This window comes from Pteronotus mesoamericanus, unplaced genomic scaffold (genome assembly GCF_021234165.1).
Source record: "Pteronotus mesoamericanus isolate MK-2021 breed Mesoamerican mustached bat unplaced genomic scaffold, CSHL_Meso_final contig_59, whole genome shotgun sequence".
Classification (NCBI taxonomy): domain Eukaryota; kingdom Metazoa; phylum Chordata; class Mammalia; order Chiroptera; family Mormoopidae; genus Pteronotus; species Pteronotus mesoamericanus.
The window spans coordinates 5,714,590-5,742,171 of NW_026555206.1; the positions used below are offsets into that span (position 1 = coordinate 5,714,590).

Consider the following 27,582-nt stretch of genomic DNA (forward strand, 5'->3'; position numbering starts at 1 on the left):
AGAAATTTGCCAGTGGATAAATTCTCCCAGGCTCCTGGGGCTACTCTATCAGGAAACGAGGGAGGTACCTTGCTGTACGAAGGCCCCATAGACAATCCAAATGGCACTGTGTAAAGTGGCAGATGCAGATGGCCGGGGCTGGGCAGCATTCTGAGTCCTCACAGCCTGTATCCGGTTCAACACAAATATCAGCACACCAACCACAGGGATGGCTGCTGCAATGCAGGCCCAGACAGCAAAATCAAATGGAGCAAAAAGAGAGAAGATGCTGATTTTCTCCTCAGGCTTCTTGATTAAGATCCCCACTGAGTAGTCCATGTATCGCTTGCTGAAGTCCACGACACTCTCCCTCTCTGGGGTGATGGTGATGGCGGAGATGGCCAAGTCTGCTCTCTGAAAGGTGGAAACATCTCATCAGACATCAGTCCTCAGCTAACTGCACTCTGAGTCAAGATCTGCCCTCTGCCCTTTTGAGTTGTTCTGTTCAGAGCAAATGGGATTTTTGAGTTGAATATTTTAAGGCAAATCCAACACTAAGTTGTCTGTTATTACCTCTTTTACCTTGCAAATCTCCCTGCCAAACACTCAAAACTCCTGGAAACCTCTTCTGGAGAAAAAAGTCTTTAAAGCTTCTTCATTCCTGTATAATTTGTAGTTTTTTTCTTCACTTCCTTACTGTTCCCCCTAGCACACTTTGGCTATTTCCAGTATTATGCTGGTATTTCCCTCTGACACCACTACCACCAAAACACACCAAGAAGCCCCTTTTATCTTCTTCTAGGCATATCTGCATCCTCCTTATTGTTCAAGGCCACAGAGACACTCTTATTTTTCAATCAAGCCTCCCCAAACTCCATTAGCATACACTAATGTCTTTCTTTTCTAAAACACTTGGAAAGTTGTATGGTGAGTTTTACAACTTCCTTGAACCTCATTAATGTATCAGTCCCTGATTGTTTTATATGCAGACTCTATGTCAGAGAATAACATCTACCAAGAAAAAAGGGGTCCTCTGCTTCTTTTGTTCTTCTACCTCCCTTAACGCATGGCCTATAGACACATGGTTGATTCTTCATATAGTAATGCCATGTTGTGAAGGGGCTCTATGGACATGTTGTGCTGTGACCTTAAATGTACCTGCCAAGACTTTTCTTTCTAAGATAGGCTTAATTTTAAGGATAATAAAAGATTCCATTAAGATCGAAGTAGACTAAGAGATAAAGCTGCCAAGACTGGTGGAGGTTAGGATCCCTATGCCTAGATGAATGTTGACAGGCAATCATGGGCTAAAGTACCCCCTCAACCACAAGAGCACTAAAATGTATAGTGATCATCTTGATGTTGGCTGTTGGGCCTTGAAGTAGGAGGCATCCTCATAACTAGGTTCAGTTTAAAATGATTAATTATAACAACAGATCTAACCTACATATTCAAATTGGGGAAGCATATATAGAAAGATTTTATCAGGTTTAATATGTGGCCTAGATGGGCAGATATACTGACGTCCTAAATTGGAATCCAACAACATGTCTAGAGAAAAGAAAAGAATGTTGGAGGTGATGATGTTGGAGCTCTCCTCTTACATTTGTCACATTTGCATCTCTAGCCTTTGCCTTTGCTTCTGTTAGCACAAACCCAAGATCCAGGAGTTTTGTTTGTTTGTTTTAGGATATATAGAATTTGGAGATAGTTAAATACTGAGAAAGAGGTCTAGTGGAGCAGGGTAGGTTTACAATATAGGATGAAGGGAAACTATATGAAGCCAAGTCTAGAGGAGACACAAGGGAATTGACAGGTGCAGAGGTGACCTGTAGCAGAAGGAAAAACACTCCCCCCACTAAACTGGAGATTAGGGCCCATATCTGCAGATGTGAATTTCATAGGACATTGAAGCAGAATGTCATGCCCCAAAGTCTTCTCTTCTTTCCATAACGTAAGAGCATAATCTTTTTTTTTTTAATTGAGGATAGTTTGTTAGGTTGCTTGAGGAGAAAGCCAATCTTTTGAAACATTCCCTAAGAAATGTTGCCAAAGGACCCAACAAAGAACAAGTCATGGAACTCAGGCTGTCTTGAAGGCCCAGCTGAGGTAGGAGCCACAACCTGAATGTCTGAGTCATAGGATAGATAATAGAATCTAGTCACAGTTTGGGTGCAAGAAGAAATCAAAAATGTGTAAGTATACCACAGTTGTTTGAGCCACTCAGGAGAGTAATGGGGGTGGGGTAATGGGGATGACTGTAACTGAACAACAATAAAAAAAATTTTAAAGAAATAAAAAATATGGAGAATCACAAAGAATGAAGGGAATTCACAGGGGTTTGTCTGGTCAATCACAGAGGGAACACCAAGCAGGAAAGGATGAAGTATAAGAATGGCTTAGAAACCTTAGAGGAGGATGAACCTCAAATCCAAATGCTAAGTGGAAAGGGTCAGAAACAAAAGACCACAAATATTATGTGATTCGATTTACATTGAATGTTCATAAAAGAAAATCTATAGAGATCGAAAGTAAATTGATGAATGCCGAGTGCTGGGGGTTGAGAATGGGATTAGTTGTAAATGAGTATAGGGGATCTCATTGGCGTGATGGAGGTATTCTAAAACTATATTATGGAGATGGTTACACAACTCAGTAGATTTTCTAAAAATCATTGAACTGAAATGGGGGGATTTTATAGCATATAAATTGTACTATGATAAGGTTTTTTTAAAAAGCCTGGGAAAAATTGGAGAGCTGTGGGCCTCTGCTCTGTCTTTATGGATTTATAAATCAAAAGAGCTGTGTTTTAGGAGCAAAGGCCCAAAGACTCTGAAGTACAACAGGTTGTGATCATAAAACAGGGCAGTGACAACAACATGTAAGGTGCTAACAAGATGCATTGAATGTGGATGCTGGAGTGAAGAATAAGCAAAGGTCACTGGAGGTGAGAAATTCAAAACACTGTTATCCCAGTTGTCTAAGGCAGTCAAAAACATAAAGGTTGGTGGTGACAGTAACCATGGAGAGGGATGGCTTCAGTCAGATGCCACCATCATCAATGATTGTGAGGAATTACCAAGAGGTCATGGGTGACAGGGACAAGAATGGGAATAGAGTGAATTGGCCTCATGTCATGGGTCTCAGTGAAGACTCAGGTTCTACAGAATGGAGGAAGGGTATTGATTCTAAATTAGTATGAGGAGTTGAGGAATGCTGTATCACCTGTATACAGCAATGTAAGCAATGCAGATACACACACACCCATTCACACACACGCGCACATGCACATACACCCCAGTAATGGGCCACATGGGAGAGAATAGGCACTCACTAGTACCTGTCCTGTGAGAACTAGGTTCCTATTTCAGCCCAAATGTGGGGGTGGGTTTCATGAAGGGTATGTTGCAGACCACAGTGGATGGTCTTTAAAGGAATGAGAGCAATGGGCACAGAATAAAAACAAAGAGCACCAGGAAATGAAAAAATAAAAGAATAGAAATGGGTATGGTGGAGAGAAGAGGTGTTGAGACAAAAAGGGCTTTAGTGTGTGAAGAGTGGTAACTGTGGTCTGTTTAGTTGGTCCTAAGGTTCCAACTGCTCAATGAGCCAAATTTGGATATCACCCCAGGGGCAGCATAAGGTATCCCACCCCACAGACATGGTTCTAGGACCTACCTTGCTGATGAGCTCCCCGATCATCCCATTCCAGGAAGTGTTATGGAGCTGGTGACCATATCTGCCGTCTGGGGCCTGGTAAATCTCATACTTAAAGCCCAGAGCCTTGGCTAGTGCATCCAAGACATCTATGGAGAACCCTTTGTAGCGCTTGGGCTGCCCAAGGATGTTCTCAGCCACCATCACAAAAGGCTCTTCCTGAAGACAACAGAATGAATGGTCTTCGATTAAATAACAGTTTAATTAATAAACATCTTTCCAGGGTATTCTTGAAGAGATCAATCTGATGAATTGTAGCTTTAGAATGTTTGCAGACATATGCATGTATTTATTTACCCAATTTAGGCCTGGAGTCTGAACCTCTCTGCCTTTCCCTAAAGCAGTTTATGGACATTCAGTGTACAGTAACAGGAAGACCCCTCCAGCCAGCATGTCAATGGAGGAACAGATTTAGATTTACTTGTCCTAGGTTATGTTATCTCAGGCTCTTCCCAGAATCCCATCTCTCAGATAATATGGTTTGTTTTCATTCTTTCATTTGTGACATTCAGCAGTCTGTCCTTAGGAAATGCCATAATTCTTCAGGACCCACATAAGAAATGTGGATATTTCTCTCCAAGATAACAAATTACAAAAAAGTTCTATGCTATTAGATTGAGAGAAGACAGTATTGCATCCATCAGGTTGTACTAAAGAGTGGACGCTGATTAATGGGCCATGATCATATCATAAGTCAAAGGGTAGGATAAGATTAAATCCCAAGTCCCAAGTCCAAACCCATGCCAGGTTCACAGTCATGTGCGCTCCTGTAGGGCATGTGGCCATCTGGAAAATACCTCAGTCTTCCTCACCACAACCCTGCAAAACTGAACAAGAATAAGCCTTTTGGCAAACAGCCCAGAGAGAATGTAGCTCCTTAATTTAATATTTTTGAAGGAAACAGAATATTATACTGTTTGTGGTGTGCATATAGGGAATGCCTGAACACTGCTACCAAAGGTTTCTAGGGCTGAGACATAGTGCCTGATAGGATAGAGGGGAACATTTGGACCTTGTCTGACCAGCTAATAAGAGAACTGACTAGCTACAGTTCTAAAAAAGATTTAAAAAAGAAATTGAAAGGAAGATGTTCTTAATGTCTCTTAAAGATGTAAAAGTATATGATTCCAGGACAACTGTGCAGAAAAATTGCAACAAACAGTCTTCATTATGAATTGTGTGTCACATGAGCCCATTGGTGGTGTTGGGTACTGAGAAAATGTCCTCCTCCCAGCATCTTTCTAAGCACTATGGGTGCCAGCAAAGATCTCCTAAGGACTGCCAGAAGGTCAAGATCCTGTTTACATCCAAGAGCTAGAGCAGCTGTGTCTGCTCTGGTGCTCAGCAGTGGATCTGGCTTAGTGGTCCTTCCCTGGAGAAGCTCAGTGACCCCCATGGAAGGCCTCTGAGACAGGAGCTCTTGGAACAGAAGCTCCAATGTACTCTTCCCTTACTCACAAAATAATTTGGATGAAGTTTTATGAAAACTCAAGCCACTTCTTAAGATCTCCTTCTCTCCAAACCCAGCATTAAATCCAACAGAGAGAAGCCTTGCCTCAAAAGCCTGAAGAGAAAACCTCCCCAATAGGCCCATGATCCTACCAAGACAGTCACCACTTTGAGAGTCAGTCCTTGGAGGCGGCTGCCCATGGGCCTCTCTTGCAGACTGCCATTCAGGCCCTTCTCTGAGTCCCACGTTGCCAGCTGTGAATGAAAAAGGGAGTGTGAGGGATAGAGCACATGTGCCCACTGTTGATATTTGCTTTTTAAACCAGGATCCTGAATCAGGCAGGTAGGTGGACTGCACCCTCTGAGTTTCTCAAAGACCCAGGGCCATCTTAAACCCTTAGAAAGGACAAAAGTGGACAGAGTTTCACTTCTCCATTAGCCCATCTGGATATGGAGGACTTGCCACACCTTTAAAGGGAAACCAATGGGTAACCACTTGTTTCTGGAATGAACATCCATGTCCAGTTTTGTCCTGTCCATTCACTGATGCCATGTCACTGTGTCTCCCACAGAGTGTCCTCTTTCTTTAATTACTCCTTTGACTCACCGAGGCCAGATAGCCCTTGAGTTCAGCCATTGTCACCACCAGCTAGCACAGGATGATGCTCAGAAGTGAAGCAAGTAACAAAGACCCAAGTGTACAGCTTGTCCTGCCTCCTGGTGCCTACTGCAAGTAGGGTCAAGAGCTCATCACCTGTCTCCACTGTAGTGCAAACTTCATTGTTTTCCTTAATGTGGACACAGAGGCCAAGAATACACATGCTCTCGATCTGCTGTACCCTCCTGAGTCCACAGGATCTATCCAACAGTCTGATGTGTCTCAAACAGGCACACTCATGTGGTTGCAGAGACCCCAAATTGGCTCAGAAACAATAGGAAACAGGTGTTTTTGTGACTGCTTCCCCTTCCTGTATCCCCACAGGGCCTGGGCAGCAATGATGAAACTTTAATCTCATTAATGATTCTCAATTGTTAATTCATAAGATACTAGCCCCCATCTTAAGCCAACTTAATCAGGATCTCAGGGCTTGCTCATGTGGAAAATTAATGCTTCTCCGCGATCCTTGTTGACAATGCCTACTCTTTCAGGTCACTGGGCCTCTAACTTGGCTGCATGTTAGGATCTCTTAAGAGGACTTTTAAAACATTCTGAAGGCCAGGCCCCACGGATTCAGATTTAATTAATCTGTGGTGAACTAGACATGGATATTTTAGCTCTCCAGGTGATTCTAATGCATAGCCAAGATCATGAACCATACTACAGACTAAAACAGTGATCCTCAAATTGTGACAGGCACGCAAAACACCAATGGACTTTTTGCATGCACTTTCTGATTCCAGGGCCAAAGATTATTTCTGCCTAATAAGCTCCCAGGTGTTGCTGCCGATGATCCATAGGCCACCATTGAAGTAGCAAGGGGTTAAAGATTCGGGCTGCCACAGTGGCACAGTGACTGTCAGGGAAAATACACAAACCCCTAGTGAAGCCAAGAAGAATGACCCCTCTGTGGGAAAGTGCTACCAGGGGCCCTAATGGTGCCATCAATAGTGCCATTTAAAGACACTTTTACTCTCCCAGCATGTCCCATAGTCTTTACATCTGCAGCAAGATATTGCACACTGAGCCTCACCTATGAGGCCACAGTTCCAGAACAGTGGGACCAATCTGCCTGGGAGATACTACAACCCTGAGGCCTTGAGCAGGAACATCAGAATGAAATACGTGGTTCTACTACCAGTTTAAAGTGAAGCTGGAAACTCCTGCTGTCACTTAGGACATGATACTAACTAAGACCCACTCCTTCCAAATTAATAGGATGCTTGGCAGTGATGAATGAGTCATTTAGTTAAGAGCATGGTTCTGTACTTTGAGGAAATCCCCACAGCCACTACTAACTAACTTAGGAGCAGTGCTGTAAGAACACAGTTAAAATCTCCCCAGTATCCTGTTCAAGAACATAAAAGATACCAAACTCTGGTAACTGGAAGAGTGAGAAGGAAACTTCATGGCTGTTTCTTCATTGGGTCTCAGAAAACAGCACTGAGGCCAGATTTAATTCCTCAAGCTGGATTAAAGTGCTGCTTGAAGAGAAGAGAACAAACTCAGCCAAAAAGAGTTAAGGTATTGATTCCCTGCCTTCCTTGGATGCCCCTACATGGACTCAGGGCCTCCTGGTGTGTATTTGGGCTGCCTGCATCTCCTCCACTTCATCTGATGTGTGGTCTGTTGCACCTCCTGGGTTGGGTGGTATTACAAAGGCCCATTTGACCACCTTAATGACTTACAGTGTCATAATGGAGGCAATCTTGTCCTCATGATGATGTATCTGTTCCAGGAACTGGATATTCTGCCTTGCACCAGGGCTTGAATTTCTGACACCTGCTGCTGAACCTTCCTGGCAGGAGTGAAGGGACATCTTGACTCTGCAATGCCCTGGCTTTAAAAGTGCCTACAATGGGGCTCTGTGTGTTCTTGATAAACCAGGCTCTACCTATCTTTATACTGGGATTGTAATTAGTCATGAGAATAGGAAATAGAGGCTGGAAGAAGCTTTTGGGGTGAAGCCAGGTCCTTCTAGGATTTCAGTTCAGCTCCAAGAAAGTCTCTTCCTTTTGATGCTTGTCCATCCACCCTATGCTTCTAGCCCACTGTCTGGTTCAGGGCAGCAGCACCTCTGTCCCAGAGTATTGCAACAGCCTCCCCATTGACTGCCCTTAACCACCCTCTCTTATGGCTCTTCTCCAATATGTTGAGACATACCTTTTTAATAAATAAACTCAAACATGAACTGTGTTAATTAAATTGTACCAATGACTTCTCATTTCCTACAGGATAAATCTTAACACTTCTAAGCTTGCCCTAAAAGAGAGGCTTTCCTATTCCAAACTCAAGCCTGACTCTCAGCTTCACTTCAGTTTATATAGCCACAGTGCACTCCATCCTCCCCCAAATCCCTAACCTTTCTTATATGCGTCATGTTCCCTCCTGACTCTCTGTATCCAGTTCTTTTGCCTGAAATGCCATTTCTCTTCAGCTGAGCCTGGTAAACCCTTATTTAAAAAAAAGTTTTCACTTTAGAATAGTTTTTATTTGCAGGAGAGTCGTGGGGTTGTCCAGAGACTGTCCAATAATCCCCTGCCAAGGTTACCGTTATTGTTCCATTAGCAGGATACACGCCTCCCGGCTCATAATGAGCTCAGCCAGTCATCACCATTTATGCAAAGCTGCAATAGAAATGATCTCCAATGCTTTCCATTCTGGCCCTAAGATTGTGACCCAACTGTGCTATCTGGGTTTCTCACCCTGTCCTCTGGGATCAAAATCCTGTCTTTTTAAACTCTCTCGAGTCTCACTTTCAAACTAGACTTTGCCTTGCTCATTCTCATCTCAGGGTTTCCAACCTTGCCTTGAGTGACATGTTATCCTAAAGATCTACTTATTATATAACTGAAATAGATTTGTGGAAGAAGATGGAAACTTGGTGTGGAATTAGCATAAGTTTAAGAGTCAGCAGACCTATGTTCTAGCTGTGTTTCCACCATTTACCTGAATGACCTCAGACAGTACATTTTACAGCACAGTGCTTAAAACACAGCAGGCAGTGAAAAAATATTTGTTGAATAAATTTAACATCACTGAAATTCCATTTTCATATCCATAAAATGAAATAGAAATACCTTCCTTGCCTATCATGTTGAGAGGATATTCAAAGGAGAAAATCATTTTGTTATAAACTATTATAAAATAAATTAATAATCATAAAATAAAGAATCAGGGTATAACACTATGTGTACAATACAATCTTATGTTTTTTAGAAAAGATGGTAGCAAAAGTGGGAGGACATATGTTGAAATGTATTATGTGAATATGTCTAGCTGGTAGAATTATGAATAGTTTTATTACTTCTTTATGCTCTTCAAGGTTTTTAACAGGTTTTTCACTACTTTCACAGAAAGAAAAATAAGCTTTTGATAAAAATAAGTAGCTCAGGCAATCAAGCAAAATCCTGTCACATGCACTTATATGATTGGCTGAGTGGAAGAAAGCCAACAAGTGTCAAATTATCTGTTGATATGTCAAGGCCAATCTGAGAGTCAGAACACAATAAATCAGTCCTCTGGTTGCAAGGAGCTGTGGCAAAGGGTGCCCATCTCCTAGAAGAGGCACATCACTAGTTGGTCCAGCATGGCAGCTCCTTCCATGACCTCTCTAGGGCCCATAAGCTGATTGAGTTTGGAAACAGGGAAGTGGCCCCTGAGGAGGCTCAGCTTTATGAAGACAGGTACTCTTTTTCCATAAAGGAAGATGGGTAGCACCATGTTAGTTACTACCCAGAAAATCCCAATGCAAGGCCATTGAAATCAAAGTAGAACTTCATGATATGGAAAAACATTCCTCCAAGTATGTTATTATTCCCTTTTTTTGGGGGGGGGGGTCTGAAAATAGTAAGGAATTAAAGTTTATGTTTTATTATTTTTGGTTTTCTTTTTTAAATACAGATTTCTCTCTCCCTGGCCTTCAGGCATTCTGTACTCTAACAAAAAAAAAAAAAAAAAAAAAAGGCTTCAAGGTGAACCAACATTCTGCCTTCAAACACATCAAAGTACAAGCATGTTGCTGGATCTGGGATCCTTCAAGTTGGGCGGGACTTTATTACTCCCTCACATTAGCCGAAAATTGAAAATTGCAGGCTGAGTGAACCCCACTATTTCCACTAAGCTTTGTGCTCTTGCCCAATTCTTAAGACCAGTGGGGTAAACCCTCATTATTTCTGAGACAAGCCATCCCTCTGAGGATCTGATACATAAGGCCAGAACAGAGAGACACAGTCCAAACAAAGGCTCCAGTGGAAATTTTTAAAAATTAAATAAACCCTTTAAATAGATTCCCAAATTTGTAGCCAGCCAAGAACAGGAGAAGTCCGCATCCCACCTCCCTTCTGTGGGTGTCTGATTCTCCTGGTTCAAAATGCCGAGGAAAAAGTTTCAGTCAATAAAAGCCAAATGAGGCTGATGGGCTTGATAAATGCAGAGCCAGAAATACCTTTTACCCAAAGAAGGCCTGACACTCAGTCATACAGCTGCAGATCGTTTCATCTCTATACAAATGCATCTGCTCTGACTTTCCCTTGTATTTCGCAGAAAGAATTTTGTTTATGGGATCGATGAATTTATGGCCACAGACACCCACTTTTGACAGCTGACCTGTCAAGATCAGTGCCTGAAAAACTAATTTCCAGCACTGTTAAACAAACGAGAACTGCTGCTGTTTGATAAGACAGCTATGGTTTTTGCTCATCACCAAGATCTGCCCTGCCCAAACCAGAGGTGCATATGGAGCCAGAGGTCACAGAGCAATCATCACTTGAGGGGAGATATATGCTTTCAAAATCTGGTTATGACAAACAACTGTTCATGAGATCAGCCAATTGGAGAATAAATTTCATAAACCAGTGGTCTCAGGCCAATATATTTTCTGAGTCAATAAGGGTGTTCATGTTAGTGTTTGAGTTGTAAGATGTGGGGATTTGGGACTTTGCGGCCTTATCCTTAATAAATGCAGGACTAGTAACCCTCAGCGTGACATGCTTCCTGTAGACAATTAAACTTTTTGGACTGTAATCTAATTATAGAGATGCTTTAAAGTGGTAAAGACAGAGTGGAGAGGCAATCCAACTGCTTTACAGCTCTGAGACATAAAATGATCAACTTCACATATAGAGGGAGAGAGAGAAGGAAGGTTGGCTTGCTTAATCCCAAATCTCATATTTAACTATATCTAACAAGACAATAGGTCAATAACCTATCTTGTCACATTTCACAACTGAGTGAACCATATTTTGATGGTAAGTTTGTACTTGTCTAGAGTGAGCATTGGAAACAGGAGGTGAAGTTTTTATGACTGTGTCTATAGACCTCACAGCTGTAGTGGGAATCCCATGTGAGCTGTATCCTCATCAACCAGTAATGATATCAGCTGAGTGCAGCCTCAGCTGACATATAGGCTTCAGTAACTACAGCCACAGTGCCTTTATCTTCATGATGGTGCGTGGACTTTTCTGAAATACCAAGCTCTCTATCAGCTTTTGTTCACTTTTCCATTGTTATTGGAAAATAAATGTGTTCACTGTATGCTTTAAAGTATCACAGCCTTTAGTGGGGATGGGGTAAAGGGAGAACCTACATCTTGAATCAGCCTGAATTGGGCATTTGGCCAGCACTGATTTCAGGCAGTCAATTTTAATCTGTGGCTAACTGCAGGGCTAACATAAACACAGTATCTCAGAAGCAGAGTGTAAGCATCTGAGGATGGAATATTAATATTTCTAGCCACGATTCCTGAAGTAAGGTCTAACTTAAGAGTTCATTTTTGGAATTGCAGTATATCAGGGCCCCTAAGATGTGAGCCTGAGAGAGCATGCACCATAGGGGATGACCATGAAGGCATATGCACCTACTGAGAAAGGGACCATGACCACAGCTGAAGCTTAGACACACTGTGTAGGGAGGAGGAGGCTCACTCTGAGGCAGAGGAGAACTGGAAGTTTCAACCCAGGGCCATCTGCACAGGAAATTGAGCATTTGGTGAAAGTGGTACTCTCTTAAAACAAGCCCCAGCAGAACTTGTGCTAGATGTCCAGACAGCAGAGCCATGAGATGCAGAAAGAAGATGAAACAGATTGGAGCATTATCACATATGGGGGCTTCATGAAAAAACTGTAGTAAGGATGAAAGAAAGATATGCCCCCAGTGGCATTGGGGTGGAAGACAAGGAAAACTAGCAGAAGTGCCACGACACTGGCAACCAGGCCATTCCTGATGGAGACTGCGGACATGTCCCAACCTAACCACTCCTATCTGAAAGTCTGGCACACATACGGCCCACTGGGCCTGCAAAGAGATAGAAGGGGTGGATTGCAACGGTGCCAGCAATGGAGTCTTTCTATCACATTCACAGGGAGCAGAAAAGCAGTTCTAATTCTGCTTAACATATAGAAAGCAGGAAGATGGTATTGCTCTCATAGTAACAAACAAAAAGTTAGATAATCAACAAAAGAAATGAGAAGCCCCTGCAAGGAGAGATGGGATACGAGAAATGTTTCATTTCTGACAGACCATGGGACAAAAGAGTAGCAGTTATAAAAGTGAGTAAGAAGAAAAAAAATAAATTATAAGTTTTATCATATTCTTAAAGACCAAGTACGGGCCAGCAAGACAGTGGGGTTCCGTAGGTGCCTGGGACACACAGAGGCCACACATACTCACCAGCTCTTCTCTCAAACCTCTACCAGGTGGAAAGGGATAAAAAAGCAAAAAACAACAAAAAAACAACAACAACAGAAGAGAGCATCCAAAAGTTATGGAACAATATTAGATACATATATATCCAATATAAGACATACTAATATATGTAAAGAAATCTTATAATTCAATTAGAAGAAGACAAACAACTCAATTTTTAAAACTAGAGAAAAGAGATTTTTCAAAAGAAGATATGTGAAAAGATAAGAAGCACATAAAAATATATATGTTAAAAATCATGAATTATCAGGGAAGTATAAAATAAGACCACAGGACACAGCATCGAAGCTCACTAGAGTGCCTAAAATCAAGGACTGACATTACCAAGTGGTAGTGAGGATTTGGGAATCAAAAGCTGCAGCCACACTAAAATACAGTTTGGCAATCAATGTTCTATGCAGTTAAACATATACTGAACATGCCAACCAGCATTTTCCCTCCTAGTCATTTACCAAAGAGAAGTACAAAGTATGTGCACACAAAGGTCAGTATATGGACGTTTATGGAAGCTTCATTCATAATAGACAAAAATGGAAATACTCCAAATGTCAATCACGGTGATTGGTGAATATATAAACAAAGTGTGGACTGTTTTTCAATGAAGTACTACTCAGCAATAAAAAGCAACATGCTCTCAACACATGCAACATCCTGGGTGAAGCTCAAAAGCATTATACCAAGTAACTGAAGCCAGATACAGAAGATCACACACTTTATGATTCCATTTATATTACTTTCTTGAAGAGGCAATATTATAGGTCCCAAAAGAGGATCAGTGGTTACCTGGGCCAGGAATGGGAGATGGGTTTTTAATGCAAAGAGGAAGGAGGGCTATCTGAGGGTAATGGAAGCATTCTAAATAGTGAGTGTTGTGGTGATTACAGTATTGTATGCATTTGTCAGAGCTAATCAAACACTGTACACCTAAAATCGGTAAATTTATTACAGATAATTGCATCTAAATAAACCTGACTTGTTTTATACATACACACAAATATGTTGACAGTGATTTGAAGAAAGGATGGAGCCATGTGTTGGAGAGGCCAGGTAATGGCATTAACCTGTACTGTCATGTGACCCAACTATGGCCCTTTGGCAAAGATAATGACCCTATGACAACAATAAGGATGATACTAGCCATGGCCAATGTTAGTGCACTTGGGTCATCATGCTTGAACTAGTTAGAGATATAGGGTATCAAGAGACCAGAAAATTATCTGTCAATCTAGAAAATCTGAATGCACGTTTATAAAAGCTTAGGAAGAACATAAGTACAGTTTTACTTTCAAATAGTTCCTTAGTGTGCATGGAAAAATAGTTTTCATAACATTAAATACAGTATGATCCATTTTTTTCTTAATGCTTATTTCTTTTTGTGAGATGGTGCATGTGCATGCCTAAAACAAAAAGGTAGCTGTAAGTGGCTATTACTGGCATTAGATAGAGCAATGGGATTATAGGAATGTTCATCTCTTGCTCTATACAGTCCTATAATGTTTCGATTGTTTTACTAAGAGGAAGCATTGCTTCTATAATCAGAAGGAAAGAAAAAAAGCTATTTTCATTTTGAGACCACATTGCAATATAGCCTATAACTGCAATGTTGATTTTGTAGCTTTAATTGTTTTAGGTATATTGGTTTTGTCTCTCTAAATAAACAGCAAGTTCTAGCAAAGGCAGTGTCTGCAGTGAGACAAGCCAGGCTGGAATTCTGATTCTGCCACTTCATGCTGAGAGACCTCTGGCAAGTCACTTGAACTGGTTATATTCTTTCTCTGGGCTCAAGTCCTCATCTGTTACTAGTTATTAACAGACATTAGTTATTGTTATTGACAAAACTTTCTTTTCTCTCAGGTCTATACTAGGCTTGGGTCTATACTAACAGCATAAGAAATCCTGGCTAGTTTAAATTCACTAGAATTAATGTTACTATACACACTATATACACTATACATTCAGGCTGAAGTCTGACATGACACCTCAGCCAGCCAGTTCTATGAGATATTGCATTGGAAAAAGCAGCAAGTGTCTCCCCTTATATTTTCTGTAAACTCTGGGCCATCTCCTCTCCCTAGAACACTCTCCTCTGCCTTTGTTCTGACTCCTGCTTATCCTCTGGAGGTCACTATAGAGATCCTTTCTTGCACCTTTTAACAAAACTGTCTCCTTCTGACGATACCATCCCACACAATATATTAAAATTCATGTCTATCTATTCTCAAATATACTATATCTATTTTAAGACAGGAACTATATCATCTTCATTTTTCTTCACTCAATGAAATTTTATTAGAAAAATTAATGAAATTAACTATCCCGTGGGTACTTCCTCATTAACTGGCTGGAATAACATGCTTTTCTCAAACTCTATCTAGTTCCCAGGTTATGTCCTATATCTGAAGCTCTGTAAAAGGCATTCTCACTTAGCACTCATTTATTTATAAGAATTAAAAGTGCATGGGCTGGATTTTCCCCTTTGCATGATTTTTTTTTGCAAACTTGCTTTATGACTTCAAGTCATAAAAAGTTAGTAAAATGAATGATTCCAAAGACATTTTTAAATATCCACTTTATATGTCTTTACCTCCTGACCCTTGTTACATAAAGTGTGGTCTATGAACTAGGTCATCTGGGACTTGTTTAAATCAAGGAATCTTGGCTCCATCCCATGTTTGTGGAGTCCATGTCTGCATTTTCACAAGATTCCCAGTCCATGCACAGGCACAAGAAAGTCTGAGAAGCATTTTCATGCCACTATTACTTCTTGCCCAGATTTTTTGCAACCTGCTTTACTTCTCTCCCAATTCCTCTCTTATCTGTCTCCTATCTAATCCACACCCAGCAGCCAGAGTTTTCTTCTTTGCTTTGTTTCTTTCTCAATGAAAATTGTTAAATCTCCTTATTAAAATTCTCAAGTGGTTTCTTGTTAAAATCAGATTAATATATATATATTTCATAGCCTATGAGACTGTCCAAGATATGGCCCATACCTGCCCTTCAATCTCATCTTATGCCACACTTTCCTACAATTCACTGACTCTGGCCACCTGTCAACTACTCTCTCAAGCCAAGATCTTTCCTGTGTACACACTTCACTTCCCTGATACTCTTATCTCTATCCTTCACACCCCGTAGTTGGCTCTTTCTCATTTGGCAGGTCTTACCCAATGAGTTGATGAGCTATCCTCTTGAAAAAGCCTTCCCAGATCACTCTTCCACTGTGTGCTTAATAGTTGTAAGCATAGGAACTTTATCATTTTCTTTATAGCTCTCACATACTGCAATTTCTGAAACCACCCCCAAAGATAGAAATTGTCTGTTTTGCTTGCATTTGCTCAGCATCATCTATTCAGCATCTTACTGATTTCTGGCATATAGCATGCACTTAAGTATTTGTTGAATAAATAGATATATCAATGAACTAGTTGAGGGCTCAGTAAACTTTTATATAAAGAACTAGACAGTAAATGTTTTAGACTTCTGGGGTAATATGATCTCTGTGGTCCATTACTCAAGAAGGGTGGTTAGGGTCCAATAACCTTTACTAGATTTGTACCAAAAGCCATACTTGACTGATCTCTCTAATAGTTGACACCATTATTTCTATTGTTCCCTCCATTAGAATGTTCTACCTTCCAAATGAACTTTTCAAAACACTATCCTTTCAGGTTTAATTTGTCATTATAAAAAATTGTTTAATTGTCATGTTTTCAGGAAACCTCATTTTATCCTTCTAAAAGAAAGTGACAGGCCTCCCTGCATCCTTATAGTGTTACACTTGACCCCTTTTCATGGCACTAATCACATCCAGATTTCTCTGGAAGTTCTTGTGTCAGACTGTATTTTCTAAAAGTGATTGTGACAACACGTCCCATCTCATGTGCTCTTCTATAATGTGACTTTCCCCTCTTTATCAAGAAGTTAAGTTTAATTCTCCTCTCTTAAAATCTGGTCTGAATCTGAGGCTGTGTGTCCTTGAGGCTCAGCCAGAAAAGTCCATCAAGCTTCTGCTTGATTCGGGGTGCTTGCTCTAGGGCAAGGATTTTCAGCCTTAGCATCATTGATATTTTGGGCCCGATAATTCTTTGTTATGGGGGGCTGTCCTATGTATTGTAGAATGTGACTAGCATCCCTGACCTCTGCCAACGAGGTGCTAATAGCATTCCCTCTACCAGTATAGCAATCAAAAATATTTCCAGATATTACCAAATATCCCTTGAAGACAGAAACACTTCCCATTAAAAATCCCTTTTCAAGGACAAGCCAGCTGCCACGGGAAAAATTCAACAGCCCTGAGACCACCATCTGGAAAAATCACACACAGCTACTCTGGCAATGGTCTCTGATGCATCCAGCCTTCCAGCCACTTCTATGAAAACTAGACATGTGAATGAAGCCATAATAGGCCCTAAGGATCAACCAATTAGCCAATCCAGAACTATCAAGTGTTCTCAGTTAGTGTTAAAAGGATCACCAAGCCAAGAGCTGACCAAATTTATGAAATTTATGACATGCAAAATACTTAAGATATAATAAAATATATGTTTACAATAGCAAATTTAGGACATTTGGACATAATTTGGTACCTGGGAGTATAGTGGCATTATAAAGAAAACATATGTGGAATTGGCTTTGGGACTGCGTAGCAGGAGGAACATAAAGGGACCTTAAACTTTGAGTGGAAGCTAAATGGGTCTCAAGGAGACTGACTGTAAGAGTTTAAAGGAAAGTGAGGAAAATATTATTGGAAGGTGGAGGAAAGGGTACCGTTGTTATGCTGTGGCACAAAATTTAGCAAAACTTCCATACCAGCAGTGATATGAAAAATAGGAAAGTTGACTTAATAAACTGATGGATCTTGTTAAGAAAGTATCAAGCAGAATATTAAAGTACTCTGTTTTCTCTTAGCTGTGTACCAGAATATAAGCATGGATAGTTCATAGAGAGCCTAAAGTAGTTTTTGTTTTAAAAATTTAGACAAAATACCATATGATCTCACCTATAAGCGGAACCTAACCAACAATGCAAAGATGCAAGGAAAATAAGACCAGCAACACTGAAAGGAAAAGAAATCAACAGAGACAAGAAGGAAGGAGGGAGTGGGGGCGGGGAAAAGGAAGGGAAGGGGAAAGTCAAGGAACATATAGCAAGGACTCATGGACAAAACCAAAGGGGAAGAGCTCAGGGAGGGAAGGAGAGAAGGGGCAAGGGAAAGTGGTGGTGGGGGGGGGGAGGCAGAGACTAATGTATTTGAAAAATTAAAATAAAATTAAAAAAATAAAAAAAGAAGTAGAAATAGGTAGTTACAGAACATGGGAATGTACAGTACAGTATAGGAAATGGAGTAGCAAAGAACTTATACTCATGATCCATGGGCATGAACAATGGCCTGAAGGAAGGAGGGTGCTGGGTGGAGGGGGTGCAAAGAGGGAAAACTGGGACAACCCTAATAGTATAATCAATTAAATATAATAAATAAATGAAAATTTAAACATGAAGATAAAAAAATTTAGACAAAATAGATAGAAGCCATGATTTGTTGCATTTAACAATAAGACTATTTCTTAGCCTCAGTCTCTTCTAGCAGAAAATTCCAAAATAATAGAGGTTCTTGATGCAAAGAACAAACCCCACACAGGCTACTCAGAAAATGTCAACCCATGAAATCAAAAGTGCAGCTGTAAAACCCTTTTTTAATACCTCAGAAATACTTCAGGTAGTGTCTTGTAGACCATTCAGAGAGAAAAATGGCTTTCTACAATCTGAAGAGTGTGTGACAATAGCTTCTAAAACTCCACAGCAGCCTGTTAAGGAGCTCAAGGGAGAGAAGAAGCTGTCTCCATGAAATCTGTAGAGGTGGTCTTCATCTAATGTAGTGAATAAAAAATGAACTTAATAAAAAACACACAATTTTTAAAAGGATTGTAATGACAGAAGCCCAGTCAGCTTAGACTAAATGGGACAAAGAGAATGTGAAATGAAAGAGAAACTTTTAGATCCCTGAACTTCTTATGTGCAGGAAGGACCTGAGAAAACTGTTCAGCTGTAAACACAGTATGCATTTTTATGGAAAAGTAAGGATGGCTTAGATGGAAGAATCAAGAACTCAGAGGATGGATCAGATGGAGAATCATTCCCAGGTAGTAGGAACAGGCTCTAATCAAGATGCTAATAACATGAGCCCAGATAGATATCAGAATTACTCTCCAGACCAGCAACCATTATGTGCCTCCCATAACCTCTCTCCCTTATGAATGGTAATGTTCATTGTAGTTATCCTATATCACTTGTCTTACCTTTATATATTAAGTATGGGGAGGTCACATAACTTGTATTTTTCCACTGAGGTCTTCAGACTGAGAGGAACCATATTTGGAGAGCCAAAACAAAGAATCTGCACCCAAAAAGCTTTATTCTCACCTTGACCTGATTTGGATGATTAAATCCTGGACTTTGATCTAATACCATAATGGAGTGAGACTCTGGGGTTCTTGAGGGAAGGAATGGGAATATGTTTCATTTGGGAGGGGTGTAGGTCATAGTGTCCAGAGGAAGCATCACAGCAGATTTTATCTTCCAAGGGTAGAAACAACATCATCTATCTCCTATGTTCTAAAATGTGGCCTTGTCACTTCCCCATCAACATGTAGAGCCTAGCCCCTCTTCTTCTCCTTGAATTTTGACTGTTTTCACTTGGAATTTATAAATTATGGTGAAATTGACACTATGATTTCTCAGGTTACATTCTAAGAAGCCATGTGACGTCCACTTTGTTCTTTTGTGACACTTGCTCATGTAATATATCCAACAGCCCTTAGACCACCATGCTGACAAGGCCATATGTAGGTGCCCTGGAAGATAGTTCCACATGGGCTCATTTGTCTATGACCCTGCCAAGGTGCTAGACACAAATGAAGCACTCTTGAACTTGCTGGCTGAGTACAACTAAGTGATCTCAGTTGATGGCATGAGAAAAAAAATCACCCAGACAAGGTCTGCCCAACCAAAGTTCTGACCTGCAGAATCTGTAAAATATAATACAATGGTTTCTGTTTGAAGCCATTAAGTTTTGGGATAGTTTGTTATGCACCAATAATAAATGTTCTATGCATTTGTCCTTGTGCTCATCTTAAAGGAAAGGGTTGATTCATTCTTCTATATTCTCACAGCATCTAAAGTAATGCCTCCTGGGTAATAGGTGGACTTGTTCTTACCCTAAAAAGCATTGTCACACACTACATCTCATTTGATTGCTGCAAATACTTTGTTATTTAAGCAAAATAGGAATTATTATCAATTTTGCCAGTGGAGAAACTGAGGCTCAGACTTGCTGAGTGTCTACTAAATATTTTAAGGAGGCTGTATACTCAAGACTTCTGAATCCAAGACCACTGGACTTTCCTTGTAAAATGTTCCCTCTGCACATAGTAGGGCCAGCATAAGCATTTCCTTATTTCATAAAGAAGAAAGAACAAATGTACCAAAGGCTGTTAACTTCCATAGTAACTGAATCTCATCTAAACTCTGAGGCTACTGATGAGACACAGAAGCCAGACACAGCCCTGAGGTAAGCATTCTTCCATTCTCTCAATATTTTATTGACCTTCTGGGAGTGAGATCATTACACTGGTGCAACCTGGAAACCTCACAGGTGTCATATCTCTTTCCTCCTCCCTCTTCCTCCTAACCTTACACTTCAGAGATTTCTACAATTACACAGAAGGGAAATGGAGCCTCATTCCCCTCAGCACTAGAGTCAAACAGCTAATATTAACTCAGAAAATGTATTTTAAAAGTGACAATAAAAAAGTTAAAATCAACCCATAAAAATGATTAGTACATATAACCTGGAAGTGATATTAGGAAATAGAAACCAAGATACAGAGTTTTGAAAACTTTACATGGGATAGTAGATTCCTTGAGCTGACTATGTAGACAGTGTAGGACACTGTATATAGACAGTGTAGAAGGAGGAGAATGGTTCTTCTCACTTCTTACTTTCCCTTTCATAGTCCACAATCAGAAGGTAAATGATATTTGCTTCCAGTACTAGTGATTCTTCTTTAGATTACATATGTAACTCAGATCTTAAGGTAACCCTAATAAAGGATCTTTATCTCCACAACAGAAAAAAACAGAAAATGATTAATATACTGCCTCATAAGATTTGTGGAGGGCTCTGCCTCTGGCGAGCTAAGGCTATGTACAAGGAAATGAGTCTTAAGAGTAAAGGGCATCTGGACATTTCCATGTGTGCTTCTGGAGGCTGGCAACTGAGGTTATTTGCCTCTTTTTGGCCTCCAAATCCCAGAGCAAATACTCACTAAAGACATTTGTGACTGAACTGAAATGAATGAAATGGAGTAAAATGTTCACATGACTCCTTCTTGATTAAGAAGCAGTACCGTATAGTATCATGTGGTATGGCTAAAAAACTTGCAGATCAAGAATAAGGTTCCCTGAGAAATATAATATGACCTTAGACAATTAACTTGAATATCCAATGTCTCATAGTCATCACCTGAAAGTTGATGGTAGGAATTTTTTATATACTTTTTCCACTAGTGAAATCATGTATGAAAAAAGAGGATTGAGAGCTATAAAATAGAACAAAAAGTTGATGTTGTATAAGTGACCATCAGTAAATGAGGGTCAAAAAAACTGTGGTACATTTATACAACAGAATACTATGCAGCAGAAAGAAGGAACTCCTACCTTTCACAACAGCATGGATGGAACCAGAGAGTATTATGATAAGTGAAATAATCCAGTTTATGAAAAGATAAATAACATATGATCTCACTTACAAGACGAATCTAATGAACAAAATAAACTACTGAGCAAATAAAACCAGAGAAATGAGAACATGGAACACACTGACAGCAGCCAGAGGGAAGGAAGAAGGGGGATAATGGTGGAAAGAAGGGGAAAGGACTAGCCAAAGAACGTGTATGAATGACCTAGGGACATGGACAATGGTGTGGGGATTGACTGTGGGAGCAGAGGGTGGACCAGGTGGAGGAGGGCAAAGGTGGGAAAATTGAGACAACTGTAATAGGATGACAGTGGAAAAAAACTAAAAAAAGTGATACTAAAGCATCATTATTTTTTATCTTTGGTAGAATGAGTTTGGACAGACTTGAAATTGAACCCTATCTCAATCACATGCTAATTATGACCTTGAGCAAGCTACTTAACCCTTTTTAATCTCAAGTTTTGCTTCTTTAAAATAAATAATATGATAGCATTGATGGCACGTTCTTGTAAATTTTAAAATCCACCAGTGTTGTGATCACTTCCAAATTTATACTAGAACAGATTTCTTCCCTGGGCTACAGATTTCAATGTTCAGGTTCCAACTTGACATCTCTATTTGTATACCAAATAGACAAGTCAGAATCAAAAACCTCCAAAACATAACTTTTGATCCCCAAATTCACTAAATATACATCATGCAATAATCTTTTATTTTCTTCCTCATCTCAGCTATAAGCACAATCATTCACTTAGTTGCTTAAATCAAAGACATCAGAATCATCCCTGATTTCACCTCCCACATAAAAGCCACCTGCTTTCAAGTCTACGTCATTCTGAAATACATCCTGAAATGGAACCACCTCTGTTGCTGCCTCCCAAATCCCAGCCATCATTACCATTAGGATCACTGAAACTGCCTCATAATTGATATCCCTATTATTACTACATCCATGCCTGCTCTACATGGTTACAGGCAGCTACTGTTTATCAAATATCAATATATTCCCTTAAATTTCTAAGCTTCGATTTAGTAAAGTTGGGGTCATCTCTAGAGAATATCTTCTCTACGCAGTGACTAAGAGATCCAAGCAACATCTATCTTGTGATTACAGCCTACAAACATGTGATCTCCATGGCACTAAAGAAGAGATGGAAAGATAAACACACATACTTGTATGCACTCTGGATCAAAATAAGAAATGCTCTTGCAAACATTCCATTTGTTAGAACTCAGGTGCATGGCCTCATTATCAGCATATGGCTTTTACGTGGAAAGTGAAGTCAAAGACATCTCTAACGTCTTTGCTTAAGCAACTACCTTTGCATGATCAAGAAATAAACTCCTATTGTATAAGTGTCCAACAATCGCACAGTCTAGCTTATCCTGACCCTAGTCTATCCTTCACACAGTAGGCAGAGTGACATTTCAGAAACATAAATGATTTTATATCACTCTTTACTTAAAATGCCTCATTAGCTCCCAATTAAAATAAGACCCATACTCCTAAGCATGACCTACAACATTCTCCATGATCCCTGCTTAGTCCTCTAATAACATCCTATCATTTCCTCCTAGTTATGTACAACAGTCACTCCGGCCTTCTTCCTGTTTCTCAAACATTCCAAAACTGTTCCTAGTTTAAAGGCTTTGTATGTATTTTTCTTCTAGAAACATCTCACCCAGGAAGTATTCTGCATTGGTTTCTTTGCATCAATCTGTCCTCATTTTCTCCAAGGGAATCCATATTAATCCTATCTAGGTAGACTCCCTAAGTCTCCTTCTCTCTTTTTCTCCTGTTTTATTCTGGAATAGTATGCATGAAATTATCCCAATTATTTTATATAATTGCTAAAATTTGTATACATGTATAGTTTATCTCCCCTCACTAGAATATATGATATATAAGGACAGAATATTTTTGACCCATTTTCAGCAGTACCCTCAGTACTTATTAAAATGCCTGGCACAGAGCAGGCACTCAATAGGAGCTAATGATTATTACTGTCATTATAACAAATAATGCAGTTATGCATGCCTATTTTTATAGCTAGCTAAATTCCAACAGGAACATCCATCTCAGTGCAGACAGGTGACTGGAGTGTGGATCTGGGAGAACCCTAAAATAAGCTCATACGGAGCTTTTCCTCACCCAAAATTCAGAGAAGATTCAGCTTAGAAGTACAAAGCTCTTCTGATCCATATTCACTTAAGAATTTGGTCATCTGATCATTGTCATGATTGGTTGAAATGTGCGATATTTTTGTGTCAAAAACAGGGCTTCTGCCCTCCCCTCATAGAGAGAACACCTTGCAACAAAATATTTGTAAAAACTAAAAAGAAAGGAAACCAGTAATTATATGGGAATAAACTACAAATATTTCCATGAAAGAGAATGTCCAATTACCTAACAAGCATGGAAATATGTTCAGTCTAACAACATAAGACAAGTTGTATTGATAATGCTTTTTCTTGCTTATAAAAATATTTTTTGAAAGTAATATACCTAGTGATGATAAATTAAAATGAGAACAATATAATCCAGGGTACATTGATGTTCTGTGGAGGGTTCTTAGCAGTATGCATCAAGAGCCTTGCAACTGTACCTCTTGACCAGTCATTTCAGTTCTAGGGGTCTTTATGGGGATGGAAGTTTACATATTAAAGACATAAAAATTATCCACAAAGATGATCATCAGGGAACTAAATATAATGGTGAAAACAAACAAAAATGATACTTTAAAACCCAATTATAGAGAACTGTTATTTAAGAGATATAATATTGTGCAGTGTTAAAAATTATTATTAGAGATTGTAATAACATTAGGAAATATCATGCCCCTAAAAATGTTAGACAGTTATAATTAGAAGGGAAGTGTTATAACTGTTAAAGAAATGTTTAGTCAGTAGAAAGAGAATGTGTTGTGTCAGTGGATTGAGGGAAGGCCCTGGGAGAAAAGGACATGAGATAAAGGGAGATTCTGGGTGTTTACATTCTTACCATCTCAAGAGAGAAGGGAGCCAAGAGTGGATCAGAATGCAACTAAGCTGAGCAGAAAGTCTGGCTAAGTCTGAATTGCAAAAGCATTGCTTTTGGTTGCCCTGGTTACAGGCCTCCTTCCCTAGGTAATGGTATTATAAATGGGCCAAGTCACGTGCAAATAAAATCAACAGATATTAGGATGAACAGAGTTGGCTTTAATAAGCTCTGCCTTGGGGCAGGTCTGGGAAAGAATTTGGAAAGGGTTTATACAGGAGACAAAGGTTACATTAAGGGAAAATATCACATTCAAAATAAGAATGTACTACCAGCCATCACTCATGCCTTCACTTGTTGAGCCTTGTTACATGGGAGAGGAAACCTCAGTTCCAAAAAATGGTACAGCTCAATCTCCTCATTGGTTTTTGAAGTCAGTAGAGGCAAAAGGTGGGAAATTGAGATTACATGATTTTAAAAAGAAACCAAAAAGACAAATGATAAATACATGTTCTTATTACAACCACATATATTTAATACTATATCTATTATGCAGTATGGGGATATAAGATCATAACAGAAAGATAAATAAATAGATATAAAAGTTAATGATTCCTTTAATGAATGAAATTATTGCTGGTTTCTTTTTTTTTAATTTTATTTTAATTAATTTTTTCAAATACATTTGTCTCTGCCTAGCCCCCACCACTTTCCTTTGCCCCCTCCCTCCTTCCCTCCCTCAGCTCTTCCCCTTTGGTTTTGTCCATGAGTCCTTGCTATACGTTTATTGCTGGTTTCTTTAAAATTCAATGCTTATTTATTTATTATTGTTTTCCCACCACTATTTTCCCCGGCCCCACCCACCTCCACATCCTACCCTCAATCCTACCCACCTTTGGCTTTGTCCATGGGTCCTCTATACATATTCCTTGGCATCCCTTCCCCTTCTTTCCCCTGTTATCCCCCTCTCCCATACCCTCTGGTTACTGTCAGTTTGTTCTTTATTCAATGTCTCTGGTTATATTTTGCAATGCATTGTTAAAAAAATTTCTTATTAAAGTGTAGTTGGCTCCCAAGTTCATTGAAACATTATTTACAATAGCCAAGATATGGAAGTAACCTAGGCATTCATCTATGGATAAATAGATTTTAAAAAGATGTGAATACAATGGAATATTTCACCACAATACAAAAGAATGACATCTTGTCATTTGTGACAACATGGATGGACATAAGGGGTATTATGCTAAGTGACAAAAGAAAGACAAAGACCATATGACTTCACTTACACATGTAATCTAACAAACAAAACAAAGTAAAATAAGCAAAACAAAAACAGACTCATAGAAACAGAGAAGAAACTGACAGTTGCCAGAAAGAAGGGGGCTGTGATGGGTGAAACAGGAAAAGGAGAATAAGAAATACAATGTTCCAGTTATAAAATAGAATTTAATGCTTTTAAAACTTTTTATAATGATCTTTACTTGCTTTTATAATGAGAAAAATAAACTGTAATTTTAAATTAAGTCATGCTTCCATGCACGATGACATTGTTTGTGGCTGAGAAGCCCAGGGTATGGCCATGTCAGTGACCTGCTGAAAGTCACCATCATCATCACCTTGTTTATGCAGGTCAGCCTACTCTGACTGCCAGAACAGAAGCACATCGGCCTTCCCACAGTGGCCTTTCTTCAATCCACATTCTTTAAGGAAGCTTGGAATAAACAAACTGGAGAAAGAGTCAGTGTGTCCCTGAGTCTGTCTTTATAATCCTTGTAATTGGTACAAGACTGAAGCACACAGTCCCAGCCCTCAGGCCCTTTACAATGTAGAATTCTTTGGAAACACATCCCTGGGCCAGCACTGAGCTCATGCTGTCGAGACACACTCTCAAGCTGGATCAAGTCCAGAAATGCTGCCCTGCGCTTACAGGGTAAAGGTTGAGATGTGCCTGACCACCTTCTCCAAGGTTCAGCAAAGCCTTGTAGGTAACCTTGTGCCATCCCCTCATAATTCCTGGATACTACCCCATCAGCAAAAGAATGTTAAACGTCAAAACAATATATGAATGCTAATTTATGAATAATATATGCACATATATACTAACATACTATATATGTTATAAAGTAGAATTTTACAAGTGGAGATGAAGATACAATAAATTATTCTTTAATGTCTTGCTAGACTCAAAAAATCACATATCATTAGGGAATATTTCAAGAGCAAGTATATACTTAACTCATTATAAATTTAATTTAATACTTTAAATAGTTCTATTAAGAACTTTGAATTTTTAACCAACTTCTTATAAAATCAAAATATATTGTCACTTTTTTTTACCTTATAATATAGCTGACAGGGAGCTGAGACTAAGATCTGGAGAAATATCCACTCCTCCATTTTCATATGGCTAGCTGTATTTGCCTTCTTAGTACTAGCTCCAATCTATAAATTATAATAGGTAACTTTTAAGCTGTTGTTACAACTCAGTATTACCAATATATCCCTTAACACACAAATATGAATTACAATACATTATAATTTATTGACATCAAATAAAAACTTGAGCATTCAGGCAAACCATCTGTGTCTAAAATCCCTACTGTTCCCTTGGGTACTTCCCATTCCACACAGCAGTGCAGCATGGAGTGCAGTCCGTGGACCACTGCCAGTCCCCAAACTGTTTCTAGTCCTCAATAAGATAAGTAGAAAAAATGAAAAGTGTTTATAAACATCTCGCAATTTGACAGATTACACTGTGTAATCTAACTTAACTAAAAGAGGGAGGGACTTCTCTATTTTGTATGTCTTTTATTTCATTTTTACCTTTTTAGAAATTCGTGTTATTGTATTTCCTGAAAATAGTGGTTGATGGTAGAATGAAAATCAAAGGAAGCTGTCCTTTACTGGAAATTTTTGGACAGCTCTGCCATATGGGAACGGCACTGTCAGGCCACAGGCAAAGCCTGGCCAAGACCTGAAGGATTGCGCTGGTAAAGATACAATAAGGCATTTTTAGATTCAAACAGTTTTATTATTTATACAGGTAGAGAAAGAGTAGCCAAATGTGCTAGCTCCCTGGGTCCTTTTTACCACATACTGAACATGATGGCACTGAAACGAAAGGGTCTGGAGGACCATGACAGATGGTGGGGTGGCCCGTTGCTAAGGAGCCAGTTCTAGACTTTAGCTAAGCAGTTATATTGCCGGCAGCTAAACCCAGTGTACAGAGAGTTTCATGACTTATAAGAACATGAGAAGCAAGGAGAAACTGTCTCAGGACACCTTGCAAGAGAAATAGGGAGGAGAGTGGAAGATGACTGCATAGCAACTCCTCACAGG

General features: G+C 39.6%; 1 protein-coding gene across 2 annotated transcripts in view; it reads right to left on the reverse strand.

The window, feature by feature from the left end:
* Window positions 1-27,582, reverse strand: part of GRID1 (glutamate ionotropic receptor delta type subunit 1) — a 714,118-nt gene that overhangs the window by 117,886 nt on the left and 568,650 nt on the right. The window contains exons 9-11 of one of the 2 annotated variants that reach the window (XM_054580464.1): window positions 5,299-5,400; window positions 3,658-3,855; window positions 69-393 (exon numbers count right to left, since the gene is read on the reverse strand). In XM_054580464.1, coding sequence (XP_054436439.1) covers window positions 69-393; window positions 3,658-3,855; window positions 5,299-5,400 — 625 coding nt within the window. The remainder of the gene's footprint in view (window positions 1-68; window positions 394-3,657; window positions 3,856-5,298; window positions 5,401-27,582) is intronic. The other variant, XM_054580465.1, reaches the window with a different exon arrangement.